This window comes from Mobula hypostoma, chromosome 29, assembly GCF_963921235.1.
Source record: "Mobula hypostoma chromosome 29, sMobHyp1.1, whole genome shotgun sequence".
Taxonomy (NCBI): domain Eukaryota; kingdom Metazoa; phylum Chordata; class Chondrichthyes; order Myliobatiformes; family Myliobatidae; genus Mobula; species Mobula hypostoma.
In genome coordinates this window covers 353,343-368,924 of record NC_086125.1, presented here as the reverse complement: position 1 = coordinate 368,924, position 15,582 = coordinate 353,343, and the positions used below count along the sequence as shown (strand labels likewise).

General features: G+C 43.0%; 1 protein-coding gene across 1 annotated transcript in view; it reads left to right on the top strand.

Moving 5' to 3' along the window:
* The window catches only part of LOC134339400 (complement C3-like), a 219,169-nt gene that overhangs the window by 56,374 nt on the left and 147,213 nt on the right, over positions 1–15,582 (top strand). The window contains exon 13 of the mRNA XM_063035863.1: positions 14,794–14,997. Coding sequence (XP_062891933.1) covers positions 14,794–14,997 — 204 coding nt within the window. The remainder of the gene's footprint in view (positions 1–14,793; positions 14,998–15,582) is intronic.

Below are 15,582 nucleotides of genomic sequence, written 5' to 3'. Positions count from 1 at the left end.
AGAGTACAAAAGCCTGAAATTTTGTACTACCAGTCTCAAGGGCAGCTTCTATCCCACTGTTGAATGATTGCCTTTGTCTGGGAACATAGAGGAGGCTTCAGCCAAAAGCAGATCAGTAGAGACCATTGAGCAATAAACAATACTTTGGAATGCGAAGTAACAAGCCATAGGGAGTCACAAAAACAGGAGAGAACAGAAACTAAACACACCAGGCAACAAGGTAAAGGTTAGGGAGAGTGAGGGCGAGGAGCAACCAGTTAAGGGTGGTTGGTTCAATGAGGACTGTAGCTGAACACTGGGAGTAAATAGGCTGCAGGTGCTGAGTCTGGAATGAGTGGCAGGTAAATTCTATTAACTGGGTGGAGACTGAGAGGTACCTGTATGTGCAGGCCTGAATGGAAAAAACTCCTCATGTCTGTCCCCTGATGGGTCAGGACAATCTAGATGGCTCCGGTGGAACGCATCGATAAGTGAATTACCCAGGATCTAACTGGATGGCACCCAAGTCCTCTGCTGTCCACTTCTCTGTCAACTAGGCCATGCACACTCTGTCCACGGTGAACTCCTGTACATGATGGAGAACAAGGTTCCTGTCTCAGCAGCCAACAGGAGAATGGGGAGGGCAATGCACTGGGCACCTTGCATAACTGGTCCACCACTGTCACGATCACTGTGGCCCCACTGGAGATGGCAAAACCATGATTAAATCCATGATGATGTGCAACCAAGGGTGTCTAGGGACCGGTAGGGACTGCAGGAATCTGGAGGTCTGCTGTTTGGTAGAATTGCCTGAGTATGCTGAGAGCTGGCAGCAATGAAATGACGTATATTCAGGGGATATCTGTGTGGAATTCTGCATAGGTACGTTCCAATGAGCCAGGGAAGCTATGGTAGGGTACAGGAACCGTGGTGTACAAAGGCTGTAATAAATCTAGTCAAGAAGAAAATAAAAGCTTACAAAAGGTTCAGAGAGCTAGGTAATGTTAGAGATCTAGAAGATTATAAGGCTAACAGGAAGGAGCTCAAGAAGAAAATTGGGAGAGCTAGAAGGGGCCATAAGAAGGCCTTGGCGGGCAGGATTAAGGAAACCCCCAAGGCATACTACAAGCATGTGAAGAGCAAGAGAATAAGACATGAAAAAATAGGACCTATCAAGTGTGACAGTGGGAAAGTGTGTATGGAACCGGAGGAAATAGCAGAGGTACTTAATGAATACTTTGCTTCAGTATTCACTATAGAAAAGGATCTTGGTGATTGTATTGATGACTTGCAGCGGACTGAAAAGCTTGAGCATGTAGATATTAAGAAAGAGGATGTGCAGGAGCTTTTGGAAAGCATCAAGTTGGATAAGTCAGAAGGACCAGATGAGATGTACCCCAGGCTACAGTGGGAGGCAAGGGAGGAGATTGCTGAGCCTCTGGCGATGATCTTTGCATCATCAATGGGGACGGGAGAAGTTCCAGAGGATTGGAGGGTTGTGAATGTTCTTCCTTTATTCAAGAAAGGGAGTAGAAATAGCCCAGGAAATTATAGACCAGTGAATCTTACTTCACTGGTTGATAAGTTGATGGAGAAGATCCTGAGAGGCAGGGTTTATGAACATTTGGAGAGGTATAATATTTTCAGGGATAGTCAGCATGGCTTTGTCAAGGGCAGGTTATGCCTTGCCAGCCTGATTGAATTTTTTGAGGATGTGACTAAACACATTGATGAAGGAAGAGCAGTAGATGTAGTGTATATGGATTTCAGCAAGGCATTTGATAAGGTACCCCATGCAAGGCTTATTGAGAAAGTAAGGAGGCATATGATCCAAGGGAATATTGCTTTGTGGATCCAGAACTGGCTTGCCCACAGAAGGCAAACAGTGGTTGTAGACGTGTCATATTCTGCATAGAGGTCGGTGACCAGTGGTGTGCCTCAGGGATCTGTTCTGGAAGCCATAGAAAGGGTGAAGAGGAGATTGACAAGGATGTTGCCTGGATTGGGAAGCATGGCTTATGACAACAGGTTGAGTGAACTCAGCCTTTTCTCCTTGAAGCGACGGAGGATGAGAGGTGACCTGATAGAGGTGTATAAGATGATGAGAGGCATTGATCGTGTGGATAGTCAGAGGCTTTTTCCCAGGGCTGAAGTGGTTGCCAGAAGAGGACACAGGTTTAAGGTGCTGGGGAGTAGGTACAGAGCAGGTCAGGGGTAAGTTTTTTACGCAGAGAGTGGTGAGTGAGTGGAATGGGCTGCCGGCAACAGTGGTGGAGGCTGAAATGATAGGGTCTTTTAAGAGACTTTTGGATAGGTAAATGGAGCTTAGAAAAATAGAAGGCTATGAGTAAGCCTGGTAATTTCTAAGGTAGGGACATGTTTGGCACAACCTTGAGGGCTGAAGGGCTTATATTGTGCTGTAGGTTTTCTATGTTTCTATGTATATCTGTAATTCATGATGGGCCACTAGAACCTGTGTCACAAGAAATCTAGGGTCCTTCATATGTCTGGATGGCCAGAGAAGGGTAAGGAGTGGGTTCACTGGAGTGCATCAAAGTGTAGGGTTGCTGTTGTCAGGTGCCTTGGACTGAGCAGGCTCATGTTGGACAGCCTGCTGGATCTGATTCTCAAGGATCCAGATAATCAGGATGAGAATTTGTGATGACAAAATGGTTGGATTGAGGGTTGGTCTCCATTTCAGTTAGTCAAACTGTCGTGGCTGGACGTCCAGCTTTGTGTTCTTGGAAATGGGTCAGCGAGAGATGTGAAGCTGAATAGTTTGAAAAGTGGGGCCAGTGAGTGTGACATGAGTAGAGTTGCTTGCTCTGTTGTTTAGATATGAGGTTCTGGTGGTCAGTCTAGCTGCCCAGCTCTACCACAAAACATCTGGAAGGTTCGGATGGTGAAGAATGGGAGAGGTGATGAAGTATCAAAGGAGCTCCTTGAAAGTATGGTCCACGGCAGCACACCAAGTTACGCATGATGTTGGTAACAGTGAGGGAGGTGTGTGAAACAGCAATATGCTGTAGTTTCTGATGAAGTGGTGGTAGAAATTGAAGAAGGCCAAGAAGTACTGTAGCTGTTTGACTGTGAATGTTTGGGGTAATTTAATGATAGTATACACATTCCCTAGGGCTGTGGTTATGCCTTGATGTGAAGGGACATAACCCAGGAAGGAAATGACTAGGGTGTAGGATTGGCATTTTTCTAAGTTGCATTACAATTGGTTTTCAGAGGTGCTGAAGAACTGAATAGACATGACTGACATACAAGTGGTGGTTCATTGAGAAGCTGCTAATGTCATTGTAGATATGTACATACAGTGCCGTGCAAAGGTCTTAGGCACACACATATAGCTTGGGTGCAGAAGATTTTTGCATGGTACATGTTGGCCTTCATAACAAGGGGAGTTGAGTATAGGAGCAAAGAGGTCCTTCTGCAGTTGTACAGGGCCCTAGTGAGACCGCATCTGGAATATTGTGTGCAGTTTTGGTCTCCAAATTTGAGGAAAGACATTCTTGCTATTGAAGGGGTGCAGCGTAGATTCACAAGGTTAATTCCCAAGATGGCGGGACTGTCATATGTTGAAAGATTGGAGCGACTGGGCTTGTAAGCACTGGAATGTAGAAGGATGAGAGGGGATCTGATTGAAACATATGATTATTATGAGATTGGACACGTTAGAGACAGGAAACATGTTCCTGATGTTCGGGGAGTCCAGAACCAGAGGCCACAGTTTAAGAATAAAGGGTAGGCCATTTAGAACGGAGTTGAGGAAAAACTTTTTCATCCAGAGAGTTGTGGATCTGTGGAATGCTCTGCCTCAGAAGACAGTGGGGCCAATTCTCTGAATGCTTTCAAGAAAGAGTTAGATAGAGCTCTTAGAGATAGTGGAGTTAAGGGATATGGGGAGAAGGCAGGAATGGGGTACTGATTGTGGATGATCAGCCATGATCACAGTGAATGGCGGTGCTGGCTCGAAGGGCCGAATGGCCAACTCTTGCACCTAATGTCTATTGTCTATTGACACTGTATTCCATTTGCCACTTCATTGCCCGTTCTTGTAACCTGTCTAGGACCTTCTGTAGTCTCTCTACTTCAGCAAAACTAGCTGCCTCTCATTGTATCATGTGCAAACTTTGCAACAAAGCCATCAATTCTGTTATCCAAGTCATTGACATATAATGTAAAAAGAAACAGTTCCAACAAATACCCCTGTGGAACATCACAAGTCACTGACAGCCAACCAGAAAAGGCTCCCTTTATTCACGCTCTTTGCCTCTTGACAATCTGCCAATGCTTTATCCATGCTAGTACCTTTCCTGTAATACCATGGGCTTGTAGCTTGTTAAGCAACCTTGTGTGGCATCTTGTTAAAGACCTTCTGAAAAATTGAAGTACACAACACCAACAGGTTCTTCTCTGTCTATCCTGCTTGTTATTTCTTCAAAGAATTCCAACAGATTAGTCAGGCAAAGTTTTCCCTTAAGGAAACCATGCTGACTACAGCTTATTTTATGATGCACCTCCAAGTGTCCTGAAACCACACCCTTAACAATTGACTCCAACATCTTCACAACCACAGAAGTTAGACTAACTGGCCTATAATTTCCTTTCTTCTGCCTCTCTCCCTTCTTGAAGAGTGGAGTAACATTTGCAAATTTTCCAGTCTTCCTGAGCTGTTCCAGAATCTAGTGATTCTTGAAAGCCACCTCTTTCAGAGCCCTGAGGTGTACACCATCTGTTGCAGGTGACTTATCTACTTTCAGCCCTTTCAGTTTCCCAAGAACCATCTCCGTCGTAATAGCAACTCGTACACATCTGACCTCTGACATTCTTGAACTTCTACTATACTATTAGAGTCTTCCACAACAAAGATTGATACAAAATATAAATATTAAATATGATGGCAGAATATAGTATTAATGGTAAGACTTGGCAGTGTGGAGGATCAGAGGATCGGAGGCATCTTGGGGTCTGAGTCCATAGGATACTCAAAGCTGCTGCGCAGGTTGACTCTGTGGTTAAGAAAGCATACGGTGCATTGGCCTTCATCATTGGCCATGTGATTGAGTTTAAGAGCCGAGAGGTAATACTACAGCTATATAGGACCCTGGTCAGACCCTACTTGGAGTACTGTGCTCAGTTCTGGTCACCTCACTATAGGAAGGATGTGAAAGCCATAGAAAGGGTGCAGAGGAGATTTACAAAGATGTTGCCTGGATTGGGGAACTTGCCTTATGAGATTAGGTTGAGTGAACTTGGCCTTTTCTCCTTGGAGCGACTGAGGCTGAGAGATGACCTGATAGAGGTGTATAACATGATGAGAGGCATTGATCGTGTGGATTGTCAGAGTCTTTTTCCCAGGGCTGGAATGGCTAGCATGAGAGGGCACAGTTTTAAGGTGCTTGGAAGTAGGTACAGAGGAGATGTCAGGGGTAAGTTTTTTATGCAAAGGGTGGTGAGTGCATAGATTGGGCTGCCAGCGACGATGGTAGAGGTGGATACGATAGAGTCTTTTAAGAGACTCCTGGACAGGTACATGGAGCTCAGAAAAATAGAGGGCTATGGGTAACCCCAGGTAATTTCTAAGGTAAGGACGTATTCGGTACAGCTTTGTGGGCGAAGGGCCTGTATTGTGCTGTAGGTTTTCTATGTTTCTGTGTTTCTAAAGCACTTATCCAGTTTATCCACCATTTCCTTACTTCCAATTACTACCTTTCCACCATCGTTTTCCAGATGCCCAATATTCACTCTGCCTCTCTTTTACATTTAATGAATCTGAAGAAAAATTGTTATCCTATTTAATATTATTGGGTAGCTTACTTTCATATTTCATCTTTTAATTATTTTTTAGTTGCCTTCTGTTGGTTTTTAAAAGTTTCCCAATCTTCTGACTTCCCACTAATTTTTGCTCTATTTGGCTTTTATGTTGGCATTGACTTCTCTTGTTAGTCACGGTTATGTCATCTTACCTTTAGAATACTTCTTCCTCTTTGGGATGTATATATCCTGCACCTTCCAAATTACTTCCAGAAATCCAGCCATTGCTGCTCTGCCATCATCCCTGCCAGTGTCCTTTTCCAATGAATTTTGGCCAACTCCTCTCTTAGAACATGAAAATTTATAGCACATTACTGGCCCTTCGGCCCACAATGTTGTGCTGACCATGTAACCAACTCTAGAGGCTGCCTAGATTTTCCCAGCGCATAGTCCTCTATTTTTCTAAAAACCATGTTCCTATCTAAGAGGCTCTTAAAAGACCCTATTGTATCCGTTTCCACCACCTCCACCAGCAGTGCATTCCATGCACCCACCACTCTCTGTGTGAAAAACATACCCCTGACATCCCCTCAGTACCTGTTTCCTAGTACCTTAAAACTATGGCCTCTCATGTTAGCCACTTCAGCCCTGGAAAAAAGCTTCTGGCTATCCACATGATCAATGCCCCTCATCATCTATACACCTCTATCAGGTCACCTCTCATCCTCCGTTGCTCCAAGGAGAAAAGGCCAAGTTCACTCAACCTACTCTCATAAGGTACGCCCTCCAATCACGGTAATATCATTGTAAATCTCCTCTGCACTCTCTCTATAGTATCCATGTTCTTCCTGTAGTGAGGTGACCAGACTGAACACAGTACGCCAAGTGGGGCTCACGGCTCTTGAACTCAATCCTATGGTGATGAATGCCAACACGCTGTGTGCCTTCTCTTGTGTCTCTAAATCTCTTTACTCCACTGTATTACTAATACATCAAACTTTAGCTTCTCCTTCTCAAATTTCAGGGTGAATTTGATCATATTGTGATCACTTGCCCCAAAGGGTCCTTTTACCTTAAACTCCCTAATCAATTCTGGTTCATTGCACATCATCCAATCCAGAATAGCTGATACCTTAGTGAACTTAATCCTAGATGATGAAAAACACGACACCTGTCAGTGGTAAAATCCTCATATCTGTTGCAAATGGTGGCTTTATTGTCTCAATTAGCAGTTCTGGATGTCAGAGCTCACCTAGTTAAGAGCTAGATGAGCAAGGTGCTCTTGGCCCAATCCACTGAATACAGAAACAGCTGGAACTGAGAATGTACGATGCACTTCAACAGAAAATTCAGGTTAGAAACCTGTTGAAGCAATTGGGTTGGGGATCTGGAGTTCAGAGGGAGGAGGTTGACTGATACAGAGATGCTGTACTGAGGCAGGGAATTGGATGAGAGGGCAGACAGATGGCCAATGGGTTCCTGCTGCTTCTGTATCATGTGCTCATTTTGGCTGATGACTTCCTTAGGTAAACATACACTAATGGGTCAATCAATGGCTTATTCAAACAGTCAAGGAATATAGATGAGGCTTGACCCAAAAGCAGAGCAGCAAAGGCGATTTAGCAGCAAGAAATAGTTTGGTAATAGCCCACAAATTTTAAAGACAGAAGGAGCAATAAAACAAGGGGGGGGGGCAGAATCTAAACACAACAGGCAACTTTAGGCAAGGAAAGTGAAGACGATGAGCAACTGTTCGAGGCTGGCTGGCTTGATGAGTGAACAAGGACTGTAGATGTGAACTGGGGTTAAATAGGCCACAGGTGATGGGTCTGGAATGAGTGGTAGGTGAATCCTATTAGCAGGCTGGTGACTGAGAGATGTCTGCAGGAGCAGGCCTGGCATCCTTGACTCTTGAGATCGCGGTCTACCTTGCATGGTCTTCCACCTCACTGTCTGCCTGCGCTACGTTACCTCTGTAACTGTCATGCTTATGCTATGAATGAACAGAGAACATAGAACAGTACAGCACAGTAACACAGCACAATGTTATGTTGAACTCACTAAATTAGTAATCAAATGGTCTTCTGCCTATAAGACGATGAGACCATAAGACATAGGAGCAGAATTTGGCCATTCAGCCCTTCGAGTCTGCTCTAATATTCCATCATGACCGTTCCCAGATCCCACACAACCCCCCATACTCCAGCCTTCTTCCCGTTTCCTTTGATGCCCTAACCAATCAGAAAACTATCAACTTCTGCTTTAAATATATCCATTGACTTGGATTCCACCACAATCTGTGGCAGAGCATTCTACAGATTCACCTCTCGCTGGTTAAAATAATTCCTTTATACCTCTGTTCTAAAAAAGTCACCCCTCAACCTCGAGGCTATGCCCTTTAGGTCTGGATACCCCCACCATAGGAAACATCCACCTTATCTTGTCTTTTTAACATTCGGTAGGTTTCAATGAGATCCTGTCGCATTCTTCTAAATTCCAGTGAGTACAGGCCCAAAGCTGCCAAACTCTCCTCATAGGTTAACCCCTTCATTCCCAGAATCATCCTCATGAAACTCCTCTGGACTATCTCCAAAGACAACACATTCTTTCTGAGATATGGGGCCCAAAACTGTTGACAATACTCCAAGTGCTACCTGACTAGTGTCTTATAAAGGCTCAGCGTTATGTCCTAGCTTTTATATTCTATTCCGTTTGATATAAATGCCAACATTGTATTTGCCTTCTTTACCACAGTCTCAACCTGTGAATTAACCTTCTGGGAGTTTTGCACAAGGCCTCCTAAGTCCCTCTGCGTCTCTGATGTTTGAACATTCTCCTCGTTTAGGTAATAGTCCATACTATTGTTCCTTTAACCAAAATGCATTATCATACATTTTCCAACACTTTATTCCATTTGCCAATTTCTTGCCCATTCCAATATGTCGAAGTCCTGCTGCAATCCCATTGCTTCCTCAGGACTGCCTACCCCTCCACCTACCTTTGTATCATCCGCCACAAAGCCATCTATTCCATTATCCAAATCATTGATAAACAGTGTGAAAAGTAGCGGTCCCAATACTGACCACTGAGGAACACCACTAGTCACTGGCAGCCTACCAGAAAAGGCCCTTTTATTCCCATTTGCTGTTCCTAAAAGTCAGCCATTCCTCTATCCATCCCTGTAACTTTCCTATAATGCCATTGATTTTATCTTGTTAAGCAGCCTCATGTGAGGCACCTTATGAAATGTCTTTTGAAAATCCCAGTAAATGACATCCACTGCCTTTCCTTTCTCCACCCAGCTTTTTACCTAAGATAGACCATAAGACCATAAGATATAGGAGCAGAAGTAGGCCATTCAGCCCATTGAGTCTGGCCCACCATTCAATCATGGGCTGATCTAATTCTTCCAGTCATCCCCACTCCTCTACCGTCTCCCAATATCCTTTGATGCCCTGGCTAATCAAGAACCTATCTATCTCTACCTTAAATACACCCAATGACTTGGCCTCCACAGCCACTCATGGCAACAAATTCCACAGATTTACCACCCTTTGACTAAAGTAATTTCTCCTCATCTCTTTTCTAAATGGACGTTCTTCAATCCTGAAGTTATGCCCTCTTGTTCTAGACTACCCTACCATGGGAAATAACTTTGCCATATTAATCCGTTCAGGCCTTTTAACATTTTGAATGTTTCTATGATATCCCCCCCTCATTCTCCTGACCTCCAGGGAATACAGCCCAAGAGCTGCCAGATGTTCCTCATACGGTAACCCTTTCATTTCCGGAATCATTCTCGTGAATCTTCTCTGAACCCTCTCCAATATCAGTATATCATTTCTAAGATAAGGAGCCCAAAACTGCGCACAATACTCCAAGTGTGGTCTCACGAGTGCCTTATAGAGCCTCAACATCACATCCCTGCTCTTATATTCAATATCTTTAGAAATGAATGCAAACATTGCATTCACTTTTTTCACCACGGACTCAACCTGAAGGTTAACCTTTAGGGTATCCTGTACAAGGACTCCCAAGTCCCTTTGCATCTCTGCATTTTAAGATCTCTCCCCATCTAAATAGTAGTCTGCCCATTTATTTCTTCCACCAGAATGCATGACCATACACTTTCCAACATTGTATTTCAAATCTGTTAGAGTACTTCATCGAAGAATTCTAACAGATCTGTCAGGCAAGTTTTCCCTTGACAGAAACCATGCTGACTTTGACTTATTTTATCATTAGTCTCCAAGTACCCCGAAACCTCATCCTTAGTCATCGACTCCAACACTTCCCCAACCACTGAGGTTATACTAACTGGCCTATAATTTTTCTTTTGTCTTCCCTTCTCAAAGAGTGGAGTGACATTTGCAATTTTACAGTCCTGTGTAACCATGCCAGAACCAAGCGATTCTTGAAATATCATGATCAATGTATCCGTCAGCTCTTCAGCAACCTCCCTTAGGATTCTGGGATGTAATCCATCATGTTCAGCTGACTTATCAACCTATAGACCTTTGAGTTTGCCTAACACTTTTTCCTTTGTAACAGCAATGGCACTCACTCCTGCTCCCTGACACTCATGGATCTCTGGCACACTGCTAGTGCCTTCCACAGTGAAGACAGATGCAAAGTACCCATTAAGTTCATCTGCCATTTTTGTCCCCCATTACAACCTTACTAGCATCATTTTCCAGTAGTCCAATATCAACTCAACCTCCTTTTATTCTTTATATAACTGAAAAAAGTTCTTGTATCCTGCTATATATTCTTGGCTAGTTTGCCCTTATATTTTGATTTTACCTTTCCTATGGGTTTTTCAGCTGCCTTTTGTTGAATTTTAAAAGATTCCTTGGCATTCATGCAGTCCTTACCTTCCCCTATCAGCCATGATTGCCTGCTCCTGCCATTTGAGAACTTTGTCTTCTGTGGGACGTATCTATCCTGTGCCTTGTGAACTATTCCCAGAAACTTCAGCCATCTCTGCCATCCCTGCCAGTATCCTCCTCTTATCCACCCGGGCAAGCTCCTCTCTCATGCCTCAGCAATTCCCTTTATTCCATTGCGATACTGATACATCTGAATTATGCTTCTCCTTCTCAAATTGCAGTATGAATTCAATCATATTATGATCACTGTCTCTTAAGGGTTCCTTTACTTTAAACTCGCTTAGAAGATCTGGATTATTACATAACACCCAATATAAGATAGCCTTTCCCCGAGTAGACTCAAGCACAAGCTGCTCTAAAAACCCATCTCATAGGCATTCAACAAATCCCCTCTCTTGCTATCTGACACCAGCCATATTTTTCCAATTTCCTTGCATATTGATGGCATAATTGAATTCCATTACAATTATGACATTATCCTTATTACATTATTTTTCCAACTCCCTTTGAAATCTGAACTCCACATCTTGACCACTATTTGGAGGCCTCTATATGATTCCCATAATGGTTTCTTTTACCCTTGCAGTTTCTTTAACTCCACCCATAAAGATTCAGCTTTCTGTGACCCTATGTCACCTCTTTCTAAAGGTGTAGTTCCATCTCTTACCAATAGAGCCATATCACCACCAATGCCTTCCTGCTTGTGCTTTTGTTACAAAGTATATACTTTGATATTAAACTCCCAACTATGACCTTCTTTCAGCCATGACTCAGAGATTGGTCAGTATGACATTGTGGGTATCACTAATTGTGCCATGAGTTTGTCCACCTTATTCTGAATGCTATGCACATTTAAATACAGCACCTTCAGTCTTGCATTTTTTGCCCTTCTGAATTTTGCCTCTGTGGTACAATTTAACTCTTTGTTCTGTCTGCAGTTGTACCCAATTATTGGCTTGTCCTTCCTTACATTCATATTACATATTACATCATCCACTTGTAAACCTGCTGGCTCATTCTCAGCTCTGTCATACTGGTTCCTATACCCCTGGCATATTAGTTTAAACTAGGGGTCCCCAACCTTTTTGGCACTGCGGACCGGTTTAATATTGACAACACTCTTGTTAACCAGCCGACCCGGGGGTGGGGGTGGGGGGTGTGGTAGGGTTGCCAATGGACAAGAGTAGCAGTCAAATACGTTGAGCTTACCCCGAGAAAGACTACAATGACCATGAAGACTTGCGCGGGCACCAGTGCGCATGCGTGTACGTGCCCTTCTTTTCTGCAAATCGTTTTTGGCAATTCTGTTCAGGGGGGAGGTGTTAATCACGACTGGAATATAGCTGATAAGTGGCTAATACACTCAATTTCGTTTCTAAAAGAATTTATCTGACTAATTTAATATTAAACACACGGCGCATATTTTCCTCACATGAATATAGTGATAAGTCAATTATCAGGGGAGGACAGGGGAGCTTGAAGTAAGTGTTGAACGAACTTCCAGTAGAAGTGGTAGAGGCAGGTTCGATATTATCATTTAAAGAAAAATTGGATAGGTATATGGACAAGAAAGGAATGGAGGGTTATGGGCTGAATGCAGGTCGGTGGGACTAGGTGAGAGTAGCGTTCGGCACGGACTAGAAGGGCCGAGATGGCCTGTTTCCGTACTGTAATTGTTATATGGTTATATAAGTAAGTCAATAGCATCATAACATTTTAAGTAACGTTTGGATATTAAACACACAGCACATATTTTCCCCGTATGAACATATAAGATCATTGCAACACACCAATATCGCTGAATCAGTGGGAGCCCTGGGCTGAATACTTGTTTCCCTGCAACAACACGGTCCTATTGAAGGGTGATGGGAGACAGCGATACTCGACGGGGGTTCCTTGTGTCCGGTCTATTCTACAATTTAGTTTTCATTGCATTCATTGCAGAAAACTCTGCTTCGCAGAAAAATGTTGGAAATGAAAGCAACGTTTTCAGTGCTTTAGTGGCTATCTTAGGATATTCAGCCTTGACTTTGATCCAGAATGCCGGCAGAGATGTTATGTCAAACATATTTTTCAGCCCGCCGTCATTTGCAAGCTCGAGGAGTTGATCTTCCCACGCTGACATGGATGACGCACGGGTCATGACCATGGGTAATGATCTCCCGAGCGTTCAAGCTCAACAGTGGGCATGACAGGGAATGAGGAAAGGTGCAGCTGACTCATCGCTAAATCATATCGTTTCCTCGCGGCCCGGTAGTGCATGCTTTGCGGGCCGGTACCAGTCCGCGGCCCGGTGGTTGGGGACCACTGGTTTAAACCACTCGCAGAAGTACACCTGCCTGCAAGAATATTTGTTCCCCTTGGATTCAAGTGTGATCCTTCCCTTTTATACAGGTCACACCTCCCCCAGAAGAGGTCCCAATGATCCAAAAATCCAAATCCCTGCCCCCTGCTCCAATTCAGCAGCTGCACATTTACCTTCCACCTCATTCTGTTCCTATCCTCACTGTCGTATGGCACAGACAACAGTCCCAACTTTACTACCCTTCAGGTCCTGCTGCTCAGCTTTCTTCCTATTGCGCTGTATTCTGTTTTCAGGACTTACTCCCTTTCTCTACCTCTGTCCTTGATACTAATATGTACCATGACTTCTGGCATTTGACCTACTAAGTTGCAATACTTCACATTTGGCCGTGTTAAACTCAATTAGTAATTTTTCCCTCCTTGTACTACTTCAATGCATCGATGTGATGAAATGATCTATATGAATGGCATACAAAACATAAGTTTCCACTGTACCTCAGTACTTGCAACAATAATAAACCTATTTATCAATTTAATTTTAATTTACCAATTTTCAGATTGTTCCTAATTACTAGCTGTTGATTTAGTCATTTTGGTAATGTGTTGGCAATGGAGTCAGGAGCTTGCAACCTTGATCTCCCAATTGACAAGCAAGACACACAAAATGCTGGAGGAACTCAGTAGGCCAGACAGCATCTATGGAAAAGAGTAAGCAGTTGAATTTTTGGGCCGAGATCCAGCAATGCATGACGCAATCAGATCGCATGACAGTTGCTGTGACCTCCCTGTGTTACATTTATTTGGATATATTTTACCGTGGGGTGAACAACTTGATTGGATACAGATCACTTTAGGATGTTCTGAGACTGAGGAAGCTGCCAATGAATACAAACGCATTTTAGTTTGAGATATGAGAAGAAAGTGTGATGTCAAGAATACAGCTGAAGAAATTACCTAAAGCTGAATAAGTACTAAGAGCGAAGTTTGGCTCAGCCTACAACAGTGGTTTGTTGAGCAATAATAGAGAGGTTGATTTGACTCAGGGGGAGTCCTTGGTGTACAGATCTATTACAGAGCTTTGGAGAAAACAGTGAGAATGTGAAGCAGAATAACAGGAGCCCAAACATTCTCCTGATGAATGTTCTTGGCCTGACTTGCTGAGTTCCTCCAGAATTTTGGGGTTGTTGCTCTGTAAGTCCAGCATCTGTGGAATTGTTTGTGTCATGTGTCCAGACATTCTGCCTTAAGTACCTGCTGACAATATAAATACTCTGTCATATTTTTCAAAATGTTCAATATCTCTGGGCTTTTCACTTTCTCAAATTCTCACTTTAGCTGGTACACTTTTTATTATACTATGAACACATTATGTACAAAGAATACATGATAGAATTAACCTCTATGGGTTATATTCAAGTTTGAGGTTGAGTGCTTCATTCGCTCAGATGGTTCTTCCATTCTGTTTGTCTACGTTTGTTACAAAATAGCTATTCTGTATTGTAGAGTAATGTGCATAAAATGCTGGAGGAAAGTAGCAGGTCAGGCAGCATCTATGGAGAGGAATTAATGATCAATGTTTCGGGCTGAGACCCTTCATCAGGACTGGAAAAGAAGGGGGATAAACGCCTGAATAAGAATATGAGGAGACAGGGAGGAGTACAGACTGGAAGATGATAAGCGGAAAAGGTAAAGGGCTGAAGAAGGAAAAGTCTGATTGGAATGGAGACTGAACCATGAGAAAGGGAAAGAGGAGGAAAAAATCAGTGTTTGATCAGGAACTTGAAACCTATCATTTCAGACTTTTGTTCAATAAATTTACATTTGTCTTAATTAATTTTTTTGAAATCTCTTTTGTCAGTTGATTAACAAAGGGAAGATTGTTCACACTGGGAGAGAAGTCAGGTTGCCGAAACAAGTCATGGTGACCATGCAAATTCCAATCAAGCCAAATTTAATTCCATCCTTCCGACTGGTAGTTTACTACTATCTTGTAACGGGATCAGCAGTGGAATTTGTTGCCGATTCTGTGTGGATTGATGTGAGGGACACATGCATGGGAACAGTAAGTATCTTATTTTCTGTGACAGGGATAGTGTACGAATAAGGCTCAGTCTGTAGTCGGGTCTCACAAACATTATTTGGGAATAAGGTTTATAACATAAGCCATGATTCTCATGAGAAAGTCCAAATCAGACCCAATTCCTGTGTAAATGAGGTCAAGCAAGGCTCTTTCTTTGCTTTAGATCTCTTCTCAGTCATGTTAGCAGAAATGTTTGACCTTACAGTAGAATGGGGAATCACTGTTTGACAAGGACAGAATATGTTCTTGCTTTGCACACTGTTATTCAGATGCAAAGACGCAGTTGTGGGTACACCAGAAGCACCACTTGAGTGCAGTTGCATGTATGTAATGTATGCTTCCCAAAACTAATTCACCATCACGCCTTCCTGTGTATAATATTATCTGGTAAGTTCTGTTACTATAATAAAGATTATATTGGTACTAACTGTTAAAAGTTAAAAGGGCCTGTATAAAGCACATATCATTCAAACTACTCAAACTGGACTAATAAATTTGCAATAAATGGCTTAGATAATGTAAATCTTGGATTAGGTTATTTAGTCACAAGTTACTCTGCAAGTCATC